Genomic DNA, 16,511 nt, shown 5'->3' on the forward strand with positions numbered 1-16,511 from the left:
GTAGCTGTGAAATATAAGGCCTGCTGGAAAAGACACACATCTGCTGGGGAGCGCTAAACCTGGTCAAAATGGCTGCCAAGATAATAGTATTTCATTTCTCTCCTATTATTCCCGGAGAGGAAAAGTCCTACAGCCCTTTTGTTTGAATATTTTTGCCTTCGTCGATATCAAAGATGTCCGATACTATTTTTTTCAGACCGATACTATTACTACAACTCGATTGTCGTCGTTTGAAGCTCTTTTTTTTTGTTTTTTTTTGTTGAAAGGGACTTGAGTTATCTATTTATGGACAGTATGAAGTTTCAGTCGGACTGGAACCACAAAGCAAGGAGATCAGATAGCCTTCTCATAAACGTGTGGATGGATGATTCATGCGTACGGAATGAGAGGATAATGAGGATCTTTTCATCTATTGCTTCAGATCACAAAGATCGCAAAGACTTCATTTGTTTGCGTTTTTTTTCGTCCAACATCTGGAAGCCACACAATTTGGACAACCGACTTCTCGGGAACTTTATTGTAATTCTTCCTTTTTTGATTCAAGACATTACAGGAACCACTCAAGTGCTTAAGGTCAAAAGTCTTCTCAGTATTTTTTTTTAACGCTCTCGTCCTCGTTCTCATCCCTCGCGGTTGCGATACAAGCGTGAATAAATTCAATTAGCCGGGATTCGGGGCTTATTCCCGTGAGCTAAAGTGAGTTTAATCTTCTGAAAGAGCTGATTTTCCTCCTTGCCAGTGTTATGTTCTGGCAGCGGCGGCAATAAATGAAAAGTTAAGCTTATTCTTGGGCAGCAATAAGAAGCTTAGTAAAGCTGAGGGGAAAGGATGAATACGGAATCGCGTAGATTTGCGATATTTTGTGTCTTGGTGTGTGTTGGATTGGGGAAAACAGGAGCAAGGATGCTTGTTTGGGATTCTGGTTCTTGGACTTAGATTGCAAACCAGCTGTATTAATCATCAAGTCATAATTCTTCAAATGTGGTCCGACTGGTAAGTTTGCTCAATGCAGGAAAATAATTGTAGCCAGTTTAAAGGCCAAAGGGATGACTCAGCAAACTGTCACAGCAAGCTGCTAGGCTCTTGGGTATACATGAGGACACATTCACCTGATGACCTTCGCTCGGTGCAGTATTGCACTACGTCATACCGAGAGGTGATTTTGATTCTGAAAATATTCAACTTCTGGATACATGGAGTGGATCGCACAGGATGTTGTCGCAGGTGAGTTTATGATATTCTTCTTACAGTTCGGACTTTAATTGGGGGTGCTTCACTGTGGGAGAGGAAATGGCATCCTTAAAATTTTTACATTCAGCCCTTATATCTTGAATTATTGTTGTGTCTACTGCCAAAAAAAAAAACAGTTTCTACAAACCCATATTCTTGGAAAAATATGTACCGTATTTTCCGGACTATAAGGCGCACCGGACTACAAGGCGCACCTTCAATGAATGGCCCATTTTAAAACTTGGTCCTTATATAAGGCGCACCGGACTATAAAGCGCACTGTTAATGCATCATGTCAGATTTTTAATCCAAATCAAATCATTCTCCATTTTATCTTTTTTATTTCAACTTCAGACGCAACAAATTACTTTATAATAACAAAATAATGATCCATAGTCTTTTTGATTCATGATTCATAGTCTTCAGCGGGCCACTTATGATTGATTTCATGACACAATGCTTCGGGGCAGTTTAAATTTAGGAATTTGGTCCATATCTAAGGTGCACCGGACTATAAGGCGCACTGTCGGCTTTTGAGAAAATTTTAGGTTTTTAGGTGCGCCTTATAGTCCGGAAAAAATGTGCTCATAAAAAGTCATATACAGTATATGCAATGAGTCAAAACTTCTTTTAATATTTTTAAAATATATTAAAATCTAATCTAAATGATCATCTAAAGTACTTATGTTGAGACACAGAACCAAAAATACGGTCCTTTTCTTGACCCTAAAACATCATTGACACACTGAACTCACACATGGCCCTTTGTCTTCTTGCTGATTTGACAAAGCAAGTCAAGTCGCATTTTCTTAGCATCACGTTCATCGTTTTCATGTGGGTTGCAACATAATCTCGTGGTTTGAGGCATTTGGACTCTTGTCTATTGTTCCCGTCCACGCCGCACACCAAAACCAGATGCTTGTCAACTGCTTGACGGATTATCCGCAATCCGCCTCATCATGCCAGAAACATTGCGAACCAATGTTGCGCTCAGTTGAGTGCAGGCTTCTCTTTATAATTTATAAATATATTTTAGAACATCAAATAAAATGCTGGCGGGGTTTAACTGGGCTACCCCCTCCCCCCTCCCCTCCTTTACTACCCCCAACGATATGTTTTTGATTCATCTTAGCTTCTTTCACATGTTTTGCTCTACTGTTATAAATTACCAGTCTGGTTTTACTGAGCTTTCTGCTGCATGAGCAAAAAAAATTCAACTTCCTGCCCTTTGCTATGTGGCAACCGCTAATAGTCGTCATTCCAAAGATGACTGTACAGTTTTTTACTTTTGAACATATGGGCAGTATGTTTCTGATTGCCTCGGGGATTCTGCACCGTGACCACAAGGCTTCCTATCCACCCGCTCCAATAAATTCCTCCTGAGTGGTCATCGGGGGGGGGGGGGCTCCAGTCCCAATGAAAGCTTTGCAGTTCATCTAAGCTTTTTATAGGATATAAAGGTCTCACTGGTGTTACGTAATAGTGTGATAAGCCCGGCAGTTTGTCATCAGTGAGCGTCGTCAACACCTATATAAAGTTTTATTTGTCTTTGGAAGAAAAACAAGGTGCTGGCTGGTAAACACAGAAAGATAGTGTTGACAGCTTTTCTTTGGGTTTTACTTGCTCAGTTATCTTACGTGAACTTCCGAGTACTTTTTGAAGTGGAATTAAATATACACACACATATACGTATATATATACAAATACACACACATACTATATAATATATAAAAATACACATATACATACATACACACGTATACACAGCCACATATACACATCCACACATATATACATATATAAATATATACACACAAATACACACAAGTACACACACATCTACATATACATGAAATTAAATATGAATAAATAGATTAAAAAAAAATGAAAATAAATAAATAAATGAATAAAATATACGTGAAAATATTCTAATTAAAACTTTAAAAATTGATGATATTTAAATCAAATTTATTTAGATTCCTTATAATTCGGTCTGTTATTTTACAAGAGGCGACACGGCACACAGTTTAGGTCAACGCAGAGTTAGGTCATGGCACCATCTGCTGGCCACTAAACGATACTGTAGTACATTGTAAAATAATGAATAGATTTCATCAAATGAACAGACTACAGGAGGACATAGACATTTTCATAATAATTATTATCATAAGCGTTAGTTGTAGTAGTGTGGAGAATGACACTATTATTTTTCTAACAATCCCATTAGAAGAAAAGTCCCATCTCTGATAAATTCCATCAACACACGTTCGTATGACTTTAATATTGCACAAGAACAATTCTTTTGTCTTGTGTAAGGGTCTTCGCCTCCTCTTTGTGCAATGGTCTGCTGATAGCAAAGTTCAAGTGTAATGAGGTGAAAGCCTCCAACATTCCTTATCACACAAGTCTCGTACAGCTGACTACTGATAGAGCGCTAATCCGCTGCTGTTTCTTAGTAGCAGTCCCATGATCATGAGGCACCTCGAAGAAAAAAAAAAAAAAAAAGTACATCTTGAGGTCCAGGCTGTTCCTGTGCTTTCTGGTCACGTCATAATCCTACCATTAACTTCATGTCATTTCAAGGAAATCTGATATATTGGGATACTTAGAATGATGTGTCATTGTGGTGTCGGGGATTGGTATCGGTAGACTTGAGTATGCTGAAAAAAACATTCCTAGTCAAAAGGTCAAGTTTCCAAAAATATGCACCCATCTTATAAATGAGTACTGATTTGGAATGTTGATAACATGTTCCACCAAAAGCTGCTTCATGAAGATTGACGCAGGAATTTCGGAGATAAAAGGGATCATGGGAATCAGGCCACGCCCCTTTTTGCTGAAAGTCAAACTTCGGCAGGCCGTATCCCCGGACCCCCTGCTCGGATTGATTTAAAATTTAAGATATAACGTTATGCCATCACTATTAAGATGTACGCAAAGTTTCCTTCAAATCAAAATCTATTTAAAACCCCTAGCTCCTGCAAATGCCCCCCGTGGCCTCTGCGGGAGTTCTCCAAATTCAAAAGTTTGAAATGTGCTTGCTGCTGACTTCTTCAGCAGGTTTGGAAATTCTTGAGGTGTTCCATACGGCTCCAGTGAGGGTTAAATTGAATATCGCCCATAAAATGCTAGTAAAATATGAGCTCGCATTTTAATGAATGCAAGTGCACTCTTTGCCCAGCGGGATGTTCGGTGTTGACGTAGCATCGCACAGCACGGCGCTACGTGGATGAAGACATCCACGAGTGTGCTACTTGACACGCCCGAGAGCGAAGGGGCTTCATGAAAGATTTATCACCCAAACGTAGTGGTCGCCTCAGAAGTTTGGTGGGTCGGGGGTGGAGGGGAGGGGGGGGGTTCTTGAGTGTCTTATAGTTATTTACTATTCCACCCTTGCCACAGCAGCTATCCAGTTGGAAGATGAATTTCCTCATAACATCTCTGATTTAATTGGCTAATTCCAAATTACACGCAACTATAAAAAGTTGCTAGTTTCTCCGCCACGATCTCGCAATTAAGAGAGTTAAAAAAATTGCAGGAACAAAATTGTGAATGAATTGTTGTCAATACACTTATGCCAACTGAAAAAAATTCACCTCTTGTAAAGTCATCTCGCTACAATATTTTATGACAACTTCTAAGGTCCAGATTTCCATGCGAGAACAACATCTCCCTTCTTGGTCTCCTTCAGTGCTCAATAAGTTCCTCGTGCAGGTGCCTTCAGAAGTTTTTGTCATTTTTAGCAAAATATTGTTTTGTTTTGTTTTTTGTAAATAAAGCTTCATCCACTTTAATGTACGTGTCAAATAGATTTTTATGTTCTCTTCCCAGCACGTGCCAGCCACAAGATCTGGCGGGACACGAATAACACGTTCACCTCCGTTGCACCTCTAACCCCCCGCTGTGAGAGCTGCATCTGATCCAGAGGCACCTGAAGAATTCACAACTCGGGCCAAGGTGGGACGGGACGGTTCTTGCCTCGTGCGCACCCCCCCCCCCCCCCCCAACCTTGTCACTTGACCACTCCAAAACGACGCTTCCACGCGCATAGAGAGAAAAGACGAGCTGCGTGGCGGTAAATGTCAACAAACACGCGCGGCTGAACAGCAAGGGGGAGGAGAACGAAGAGAGGAAAAAAAAAAAAATCTTGATTTTTTTTGCGCGCGTAAGTTGAGCGGTCGGTCTCTCCACACAGACGCCGCCGCATGCACGATGAGGCTGGGAAGCATCTTTTTAGTCGTGGCTCTTTGCTCCTTTAGCGCTTATTATATTTACGAGCCCATTCCTGAAAATATAGACGAGAGATGGAAACTCATGCTGACCGACACTTTCTTCAGAAGTCTCAGCCACCTGGTAAGCACTCAACTCTGCTTTTTTATTTACACTTGCAAACCTGATGTCATTAGGAAAAATATATTGTAAAAATAAATTCTTTAATCACCTTTTAATCTTCTATATGTGGTCAAAATGATTTGTAAATTATTCTAATTGGGATTTATAGGGGAAGTAAAATAATTTGAATTGATATTTGCTATACATAAATGAAAATGTAGATGAAAGATTCGGCTTTGTAGATGAATTCTTGTAGGCAATGCATTGTATTTATATTTCGCTGATGTGGTTCCACCAGATTATGTCAAATGCTAATCCATGTGTAGTATAGTCCTGCTCACACCTTCTAATAATAGAGCCTATTAAGAAAACTGCATGTGGTATACTGTTTCTTATCCCTGCCGGGGGTTATTAATATGACTCTTTTTAAAATCACATGCATCGTTTGTTGTTGTTGTGAGAAAATTAATCGGTGAAGAGGTTGGCTCTGACTAATGTGATTATTTTTGATAATTATATTTTTGTTCTACTTGTGTGACTTGTTTTGTACAAAGATCGCATGAGAGGGCTCGATTGTGTATTTTTTTGGGGTGAACCGATTCAATTATAGGTCATTGTTTTCCAAATTAAAAGCAGATGCTTGCAAATGTCTTATGATTAAACATAAAAGACAATAATCAGTCAGCTTCCACTACTGCAATCAGAGAATCATTTCTGCTTTGACAATTCTGATTTAAAACAATAGCTTGAAAGATTAAAGGGATGGCAAACTCGTTTTCGTAGTCATAGTTTCCTTCTGAGGGTCGTTATGACTGTCGATCCAAATAAATATATAAATATCTCATATTAGTTCAACTGGCATTCAAATTTGGCCCGCGGGCCAGAGTTTGACATCCGCAATATTAGTCATCAATATAATTGACTAGCTAAAATTGACCTTTCCTTTGTTCCCTCTTTCAGGCAGATTTCAGTGAAATAATAGGTCTGAAGGACTACATGGGAGTAATGTACGTCATCACCCTGCTTGAAAACATCGCACCGGTTTCCGACGAACACGTCAACGTGACAGTGGAGGCGTTCGACGGGGTGGAGGTGCTGCTTTACCAACCCAAGCGGCAAAGTGGCGAGATGGAGCTCAGGAGGGCTCTCATCTACCTGCACGGCGGAGGATGGTGTCTGGGGAGCTCACGTAAGCCGAGATTGGAGTGATATTTCCACATCCGATAATAACAAAGCCGTGAAATTATTTCGGAAGAAATAACACACCGTCTGTCGGAGCGGTTGGGACCTCAAAGGGGGGGCCCGGCTTTTCTAATTCAGGACCCCTGACGACACGCCGTTCAGTTTGACACGTGTCGTGCTGTTCCTGCAATCTGTTTGTCCTGGGTGTTTGAGAACATTTATTTGATCTGGAGAATGACTACAAGCTATTCTAATTAACGTTGGGAATATTTCAACGGGTTCTTGCTCGGATGTCTTTTGCGCGTTATCGCTTGCAGTAAATAAACGAGCCGAACGAAAATAGCCAATGAACTAACATCGAATATCCCGCGGGTTATTGTCTAACGTGTTGTGACAACATTTTTCTTCATTGACGGTCCGATAATTATCCATCCGATAGTTATGGTGCACTGACTGGAATGTTGGAATGATTTGAGTTTGACCTGATTTGACTGGAGTAGCTCTTTTTAACAGGTTCATCTGCAGCGAGCAGAGATGAGAGAATGTCAGTTACGTTGCCGTCTGAAAATTACTTTGTGTTCTGTCTTCTCTTCACAGATATGGGTCCTTACGATTTCCTGGCCAGAAAAGTGGCTACTGAGCTAAACGCTGTCATTCTCTCCGTCGAGTAAGTCATTTCTGTCAAGATTGGGTTTTAGGGCAGATGCTGGAGTTCACTCATAAATGAATTTCATTTGGAGACACGAAACAGATACAAACTATTGTGAACGGTAAACTCAATAAACAGGAGGGACATAAACAAGAGGGAAATAAGTATCAAAAGAAAGCAAAATAGTATTTGGATTTGAAACAGATCAAATAAAACCACAGCAACAAGACAAGGTACAGAAAAAGACTTTGAACTGAATACAAACAAAGTGACAAGACACAAAGGATCGGAGGAAGCTGATTGGCTAACGCAAAAGATCGGCCAAACGAGCACAGGTAGACGCAATCACCTGACGAGACCCAAGGGACGCAAAGGAAAACAAAATTTCAAAAATATATCCTGAAAATTTCTGACCCATTTATTCAGTTTAGTGGCCTTAGCAAAGTCTGACTAAAAAAAAAAAAATAAATAAAAACCTGTTCATACTCGTCTTCGCTCCACTCTAACATAATTCCAGTACGATTATGAACAAAGTTACGAGTATATTCAATCTGCTCGTCGAAATTTTCATCTTTCCAGGTACCGCCTTGCCCCTCCTCACCATTTCCCTGTTCCGTACGAGGACGTATATCGTGTTGTCAAGCACTTTCTCCAGATAGACGTGCTCGCCCGGTATTCTGTAGACCCGGACCGAATTGCGGTGTCCGGTGACAGCGCCGGGGGGAACCTGGCAGCCGCTGTGTCCCAACAGGTAAATGAAACCTCGACGTCTTGCTAAACAGGTTAAACCAAAAGTAAAATCTTCGGACTACTAAAATCTGAAGTTGATGCCATCTCTGTATACTTTACCACGGGCGATTAACTTTCACACAAGAGCAGTCATGCAGGTTCACAATCCTGCTGCTTCTAAAGTCAACTTTGCAGCTCTCTAAAATGCTTCTGGGGGTCATGTGTGAATGGCATAGAGACAAGCATGTGGGTTTTGCCTGAGGGGTTGATGGATCATGTCGGTTTTGAATCACACAAGTGGTGAGCTGACGCAATACGTCGATGTCATCAGACGCTCTCGGGCGATTTCAGTAAGATATCTTCTTCTCTCTGCCGTATCGTTGCAGTTACTTAAGGAGCCAACACAAAAGGTTCAGTTCAAAGCCCAAGCCCTCATCTACCCTGTGCTCCAGGCACTGGACCTGAACACGCCATCTTATCAGCAGAATCAAGACATGCCCATTTTACCACGTACCCTCATGGTACGCTTCTGGAGCGAGTATTTCACCAGCGACAGGGCATTTTTCAGAGCCATGATGGCCAACGCCCACAACAACCCGGAGTCGTCCAGTCTGTTGAAGTTCGTCAACTGGAGCGCCTTCCTGCCTGAAACGTATCACGGGAAATACAATTACAGCGCCCCTGAAGTAGCGCAGGGAGAGGCGGGGCTATCGTTTGAATCTTTATCCGACCCGAGGGCGTCCCCGTTGCTGGTTCCGGACGCGGCCTTGCGCGGTCTACCCAAAGCCTACATCATGACATGCGAGTACGACGTCCTGAGAGATGACGGGATTATGTACGCCACGCGACTGCGCGCCGCCGGCGTGGAAGTGACGCACGAACACTACGACTCGGGATTTCACGGAGCCATTATGTTCACCGTGTGGCCGACGGACTTCCGCATCGGTCACCGCATGACGGACAACTACATCAAATGGCTCAAGGAAAACTTGTAAAAGAAACCCTGACATTCACGCAAGGGTCGTTGAACCCGAATTCTCTCGGTTCGGCATTCATCTTTGTAAATATAGTAGATCGGGAAATTGTCTCGAGTATATTTGTCACATCTTTGACACTGTAAGATTCTAAATACATATTAGAGTTGTTGTTTTTTTTACTTTGAACGGTGTATGAAAATCTTGGTATTGCGGGAGACTAGATTCCCCAAGAGATGCTGTTTCGGTTTCCCCCCAAACTCAGGAGCGCACCAAAAATTGTTTCTTGACTACTTTCATTCCGATAAAGTTCCCACGTGTCCCTGAGTCTTTTCAAAAACGGATTTCCTAGTCTTAGAAAGTATTCCCTGCCGTTGATGGCTATAGATCCATTTTAACCGAGCTTGGCAGTGAATAAGTTCAACTCCAACATCCTCCTTGAAATTGTCTCAGCAAGTTCTTAGTGTGGGAACACGGTGTCCTTGAGTGAAACATTTCTTCGGATGATTGCAGCGAGTGTACAATCGATCCGGAAGCACACAATTGCAGTTTCCCGACATGCCAATCAATATAGGTACACTTTAAAGATTTCTTAATGGGGGTAAACAATTTATCGTAAAGGACGATTCAAATAAGCTAGTCCCGCCTGTGCTTATGTCAATGTAAATATTTGAGTTTATTCTTCTGTATTGTATGTAGGTGTGCTTACATGTGTTATTCAATCCCCCTTTGGAGATCCGCTCCTGAAATCCTCCACGGCTACAAAGGGATAATAACAGTAACGTGAAATGGATTATGAGAGACTCTCCGTGAGAGAGCGAGAAAAAAAAAACGTATAGTGCTGGTTAAATGGATTACACTTGCATAATGTATGGAATGCGCAAAACACATTTCTGTTCGCCTGTAGTATTACGAGTACACGCATTTCGTAAAACCTCGATATTCCCTTTCGACTTTGGCCGAACTGTTTTATTTTGAGAATCTTAGACACATGGGATACCAGGTACACATGGGCACCATGTTGGATGTTCACTACACTGGACATTGTTTACCAAAACAGGGAACAAACTGAAGTTGGCTTTTAAAGGTTAACGATATTCACGCAAATTCTAAATAATTATGTAAACGTTTCTATTTTTTACGGTTGGTATGTTATTGTGAGCTGTATCAAATGGAGAAAGAAATTTTGTGCCGCCACGGGGTCGCAAAAAATATAGACTAGCCAACAAGCCCTTTGCCTCGTAATTATGTTGCTGACGTACGATCAATAAAATAATAACTACGAATATTTTCCACTGGCAGTGTTGTTCTATCGTCAACGTGATGAGGATGACGATGACATTTTTGATATGCTTGGCTATTTTCACAAACGTCTTTAGAGCTTATCACGTTCTCACGGGATTTATTTGACCTTCTGTTTTTGATTTGAGTCCATTTTTTTTCCCAGTACAGCCTTGACCTACCTCCCAAATCTTCTCCCAACTGTTGCCTCACATTGGTGCTGGTAACATTTGCCCTTTCCCTTCCTTTCATATTTGCTCGCAGAGAAGATTTTCTGCCTGCCCCTCATGCTCTTTGACTGGCTTCTTGTTGAATCAAAGTTTTGGTGCATTTCAGTTCCGACGTCTGGTTTTTTTTTTTGTGTGTGTTTAAGACGCAGTATGTAAGAAACTGCTGCAGTGTTTCCTGGACATACACTCTAAGAAATAATTTATAGGGTTAATAAGTAAAGCTCCAATCAAGGGCTTTCCATTCATAAAAATTGCAACAAAAAATCACACTTAACATATACACAAAAAATCCCCCCAAATTGTATTAAAAAAAAAAAAAAAAAATCACACAAATAAAATGGCAAAATGTAAAAGAAAAAATAATAATCCCTCCCCAAAAATTAAACTGCCTTGACCATCCTGCAATAGGCCCAAAAATCACAATAATTTCCCATGATGCACCAAATTTTTCCAGGTTTCAAATAAATTTTTCCCCATAACAAAAATGTTTGAAAAGAAAACTCATTATTTTAACACATGTATTAACCACAGGGACAATGTTTAAAATATTTTATTTAAAAAAATAGTGAACTTTAAAAGTTTGAACATGAATGAAGGTTGTAAGGAAGTCAGCCACTGTAAAATGTAAAATCAGCACAAAATGGAGTCTTCCAGTCTTCTTCACATCGAGTAACTTAGTATGTAAATAATCTTTACTTACATTTATCTCTTAACATTCCCTTTTCACTCAGTGAAATAAAAGCTTCACACTCAGACCCGAATTGACTTCACATGGCGAACGCTGAGGTCTGGTGAGACGATGTCATCCATGTCCTTACACAATGTTTTGGAAAACATCAAATCTCCCCAATAAAGTGGAGAATAAATTTGTTAATTATTAAGAATTTTTCACACAGGCTCTCTTGGCTGCGTTTTCTTTCTGGCCAGCTTTCGAACTTTTGCCAGCAGGAACTCACGAAACCTGTCGCCCATGAGGAAGTAGAAGACGGGGTTGATGACGCTGTGCAAGAAGGCCAAGGGTCGGGTCAGAATGTAGAAGCCTTCGATGTACATCCTCGTACACAAGCGCATTTCCGCCCAGGCCTGCCGCGATGCTATCCTGACGTTTCTCATCACGTGATACGGCGTGTACAAAACCAAAAACATGGCCGACGCCGAAGCCACCACCTTGAGAGCGTGCTCGTATTGGGCCGTCCCGCGCCGAAAAGCCGTTTCCTGGGTCTGCAGTAGCTTCGCGATCCGTCTGGAGAACCCGCAGAGTCCGAGAAGGGGTAGAACGTAGCCGGTTAAGGTGAGCCCCATGCTGTAGCCCAAAACGCTGACATCCCCCTGGAGGCTGGCAAAGTCATTGCAGCGACTCCAGTTTCGACTCTGCAGGTCCTGGAGCATCAAGGCTATCATGGGGATCACCTCCACGTTGACGGCGAGCCAGCTCAAGCCGGTCACGACCAACGCCGCTCGCGGTTTCAACAGGAAGTGGTTCCGAGTGGGGTGTCGGATGAGCAAAAAGCGATCCATGCTCAGCCAGACCATAAACAAAATGGATGAGTAGAGGTTGACATGCAGGACGTAGCGGTTGATGACGCAAGCGTAGTAGTTGGTTTCTCTTTGCTGGTTGGCATAGAGGTAGGAGAGGCGTGGGAGTGTGCATAGGAAGATGAGGTCAGAGATGGCTAGGTTGAAGAGGTAAACATTGCAGCTCCGCCATTTGGGCAAGCAAAAGAGGTAGCCGAGTACAACCAGCAAGTTCCCGGGGAACCCGATGCAGAATTCCAGCCCGTATGAGGGCGACAGGTAGAAACGCTCGAGCACATCATCGATTTCTGTACAATTCAACACCTGGGAAAATAAAGTTGCGGTAATATTTTATTTTTTCATTAATTTGATTTATTTTTGTATATATGAGAACATTCAGAGAATTTAGATTCATTGGCAAAAATAATCAATTAATTTGGTCATCGTTTAAGTTGCCGATTAATCGATTCATTGTTGCACAATTAGCAACAAAACTGACACAAATGATTGAATCCGATTCAAACTGAGTAACTTTTAAAGTGGACTCACCATCGTGACATCCAGCCGGAGTTTCGTGAAAGCGCAAATAAGTCGTGAGCAGAGTCCTGCTAACTGCAAAGTGGAAACGGTAAACACTGAGCGCTGCAGGTACTGCTGACTTTTATGAGTTTTGGGGGAGAAAGAAAAAAAATAAAAAATTGATACCACTACGATGAAGGAGCCGTGTCATGTTTCCCAGCAGCAAACATAAGGCCGTGGTTTGGTGTATAGAGAATAATAGCGAGTTGTTGACTTCCATTTGTAAGGGTGGATGATGTCAAGTGCTTTTTCACGCCGATTGCACAACTCGTGAGGTTGATTCGGACGTGCGTCTCGCTGCATATTTTGGCAACAATGACCACAATGTTGGTCTGCCTTTTCAGAGCACATGATTCACTGCTGAGAGACACGTGGGTTTTTTTTCTCGCTAAAAAAAAAAAAAAAAATGCAAAGAGAGGGAACGTAGGTATAACACAATCCGTCCATCCTCGTGAGAGTCGATCTTCGTGGATTATTTGCTCAAGAAATGATTATACGGCATTCCGAAGTTTTATTGGAGTAGGAAGCCTTCCAGTTGAAGGTCACCAATGAGGTTCGCGGGGTAAATCCTTTTTATCAAGCGACATTGAATAGCTCTGATAACGCAGAACAAATATTTGGGGAATATGTGAGAAGTTCTCACTGCGACTACTCGGAGCAAAACAAGAAGCCGTAGAGTCGTTAGCAGAAAACTGGTTTTCCAGGTAATGTCTCTTGGCATTGTGAGTTTTCTTTTGTCAACTGATTTTAGGTCTATTTACACCAGCGCTCCGAAAGGCGACCTCCCTAGCTTTTCGACATTTCAATTGAAAGGTTACTGACATGCTAAGTTAGCTAATGATAACTGGGGAGAAAAATGTTCTTTTTTGAAGAATAGACAAATATTTTGCAAGTGGTCAAACTTTTGTGGCTAGTATTAAACACCTGAAGCACATTATCATTTTACAGAGGTCATGAAGTGGAATAATCCCTTTCCCATCGTCCTTCCAGGCACCATTTTACAGAGCATAAGAGCTCCCTCTAGCGGTGGATGCTTGTATTTACAGTGCAAAAAAATGGATCATACAATCTGTAAAAACAGCACTTTTGTGAGACGTGGGGAGGGACACCCTAACCTGGTTACCAGCCAAATCGCAGGGCACATTTTTTATAACTATTATATAAAAAAATTCTGAAAATGAGCTTCTTAGTGATAGTACTTTTCAAAATCTGACTTGGATAATGAGGAATATTTTTAGGTGGTTATAGTTTGCGCCTCATGTATTTCCTCCTCCCACAATGATAAAAAGGAAATCAAAATATTAGACAGTAAACTGCAACAAGTGACTTGTGATACCAAAGAAATTCGACAGAGGGCGGCAGATAGCCAAATCTCCAATATTTGGCCAACACGCCACAAAACGCTACCACGTGATGATCACAGTAATTTATGGTGAACACATTTAATTGGAATCAGAAAAGAATGTCAAATTATTAAGTTTCTTGGAAAATAAATGACATTTAAAAGGGGTAATAAAAAAAAAGCATGCAGTGAGACATGTTGAGAACAAAAGAAACCATGAGGGATTGATTTGTCAAGGGGTCAAGCTGTGTCAATTAATGTCACCGTGACCTCATTACTTTGTGTGTGTGTGCGTGTGTGTGTGTGTGTGAGCGAGAGAGACAGAGAAAAGAGGAAATCGAAAGTAGCAACATGAGATTCCTCCTTATGCAATGGACCTTTTGACCTCTTATCTGACACAGTAAACAAGGTCATTTGTTTGGCTTGGAAAACATCAAAATCCACAAACGTAACAATGTCAGTTTATCGGACGGCAACGGAGTCAATTAAACGTGCTGGGCGTGTCACGTGCTGGCCCATTTTGAAAAGAGGTCTCCCATTAGCCTTCACTGTCCCACTTGCGCAAGGTGACACGGTTAAAAGCTTTTACCTCCATCATTCAGACGGCGACTTAATTGGATCAAAAGCCCAGCTAGTGTCTTTGTGGAATGAAATAAGAGTGCGATAAACCACTTAAGAAAACATGTCACAGCTTTACTTTAATGCTTTGTTTTGAGCCTAAAGCGCCATTCGCGGCTTATTCCGCACTTTATTCGTAATGCAACAAGCAGCTGTGTGATTTACACTCCCCCCCCCCCCAACCCCCGACACGACAACCCAAAGAAAAACAGTAGCTTGACTGTGTGCTCTGATTTTCCACAAAGCTTTGTCGCTTGTTTTTCTGCGCATTAAAAGTGGCAGCTGCGCGAGCGCGACACGGATGCGCTCCAAACACCGACATCTGGGTGTCATTTGCCTGGCGTGTTCTTCTCACGCTCGCCATTCATTTCAGCAGGTGGCACTTTCGCGTTCTCTGTACAGTCGTTTCCCCCCCCAAAAACACACACACGTACACACAGATGCAGGACACATAGAGGCTTTTTCATGACCAGGACCGCACTTGAAAATAACGACCCTCTTGTTCAGTGTCTCCGCTTGATGACATCATCGCGTTGGGAGCAGTGAAGCGACTTTTACGACGTCGGCCTAAGGAGGCTTTCACCTTAGTGCTCCGCGGACTATTTTAATGGTACTCATTAACGCAGCGGCTAAAATTTGTATTTAAAACAACCACACAAACAAAAACTCTGCTAGCTTAATGCTAACACATAATGGGGAACAGCATAGATGGGCTAACGTATAGCATCTATGCTATTAGTCATCAATATTTAGTATGTACAGCCAGATTAATTTTGTGTGTGTGTGTGTGTGTGTGTGTTTTTGGCAGCAAAGGACAAAGTCTCTTTTCGCCAGCCATTGTCGAAGCACTCGACCGTTCTCCTAAATAACTCTCCCGCAGGAATGTGCCTCTGTCTGCTGCCCGGTAACAAAAGAAGGGTCGCTCGGGGAGCTCCGGTTTTGATGTCTCTCTAAACGCTTTCTCCATCCAAAGATGTTTTTTTTTTTTCTGTCTGGGTTGAGTCATCCCGTTGGACTTTTGCCGTCACCTCGTTTATGAGACCAACGTGCATTGAAAGGATACATATTGCTACCCGGGAGTCAAATAATTAACCCGTATGACACGATTGCACCCCGACCGACCGTTCCCCTATTAGCGGCATGACTCTTTCATTTCCGCTCTCGCCGGGGTCGGAGGTGTCGCCCCGTGACATTGCTTGTCTCATCGTTTCACCTCCGCCGATTGGATTATTCGAGGCTCATATTGACCCACCGGCTCGCCCTCTTTGACTTATGTTGTGAGAACGTATGGAGCTAAATTGGATTTTCTCACGAGACGCATTTACGATGAACCCGTAGCAGATTTTCATCATTTTCTTTTATTTGCATTTATAACTTGAGGCGTGTCTTTTTATTGGTATTCCAGATATGCTCTAGCGGAGTGGCGGCGAACGGCAATGTTTGCTCGTTTATTTATCTCCACGGGTTAGATTGCCATAAATGTTTGTGTGGACATTAATGGTCTATAGGAGATGAAGCATTGCCGCTTCAGTGGTGCCATTATGGCATTTGCAGAATTGGTTGTGTTATTTTTAACATTGTTACCCTCTCAGGTAATGTTAATTGAATCAAAACAATATGGATGGATTAAAATATTTAAAAAAAATAATAAATACAAAAAATTATTTGCATTCTTATAATTTTTTCTGTGATTTATTCCAATCCATGAAGCTAAAGCAGATGAGTGATGTATGCGAAGGAAAGAAAAAAACATGATCCAAAACTAGAAAGTGTCTAAGGCAGCAATGTCCAGCGAGCAAGCTATTAATAATTTAACAGTGTTTAATATCATACGGCGAGCTGCTTGGAAC

At 41.8% G+C, this 16,511-nt stretch overlaps 2 protein-coding genes across 3 annotated transcripts; one reads left to right on the plus strand and one right to left on the minus strand.

The window, feature by feature from the left end:
* The first annotated feature begins 56 nt into the window (after window positions 1–56).
* Window positions 57–10,384, plus strand: aadac (arylacetamide deacetylase). 2 transcript variants are annotated; one of them, XM_049724850.2, is made up of 7 exons: window positions 57–1,224; window positions 5,062–5,305; window positions 5,426–5,583; window positions 6,523–6,751; window positions 7,342–7,411; window positions 7,973–8,144; window positions 8,509–10,384. In XM_049724850.2, the coding sequence occupies exons 3-7, from the start codon at window positions 5,443–5,445 to the stop codon at window positions 9,115–9,117; spliced, it is 1,221 nt and encodes a 406-aa protein (XP_049580807.1). In that variant the 5' UTR covers window positions 57–1,224; window positions 5,062–5,305; window positions 5,426–5,442; the 3' UTR covers window positions 9,118–10,384. The 2 variants fall into 2 exon arrangements, with proteins under 2 accessions (XP_049580807.1, XP_049580809.1); XM_049724852.2 differs by lacking the exon at window positions 5,426–5,583 and having other exon boundaries at window positions 5,062–5,187.
* A 757-nt stretch (window positions 10,385–11,141) lies between these two features.
* LOC125971825 (succinate receptor 1-like) lies at window positions 11,142–13,391 on the minus strand. The gene is made up of 2 exons (XM_049724857.2): window positions 12,672–13,391; window positions 11,142–12,446 (listed from the first exon to the last, which is right to left on the minus strand). The coding sequence occupies exons 1-2, from the start codon at window positions 12,672–12,674 to the stop codon at window positions 11,496–11,498; spliced, it is 954 nt and encodes a 317-aa protein (XP_049580814.1). The 5' UTR covers window positions 12,675–13,391; the 3' UTR covers window positions 11,142–11,495.
* Between the last annotated feature and the right edge of the window lie 3,120 nt (window positions 13,392–16,511).

This window comes from Syngnathus scovelli, chromosome 7 (assembly GCF_024217435.2).
Source record: "Syngnathus scovelli strain Florida chromosome 7, RoL_Ssco_1.2, whole genome shotgun sequence".
NCBI classification, from domain to species: Eukaryota; Metazoa; Chordata; class Actinopteri; order Syngnathiformes; family Syngnathidae; genus Syngnathus; species Syngnathus scovelli.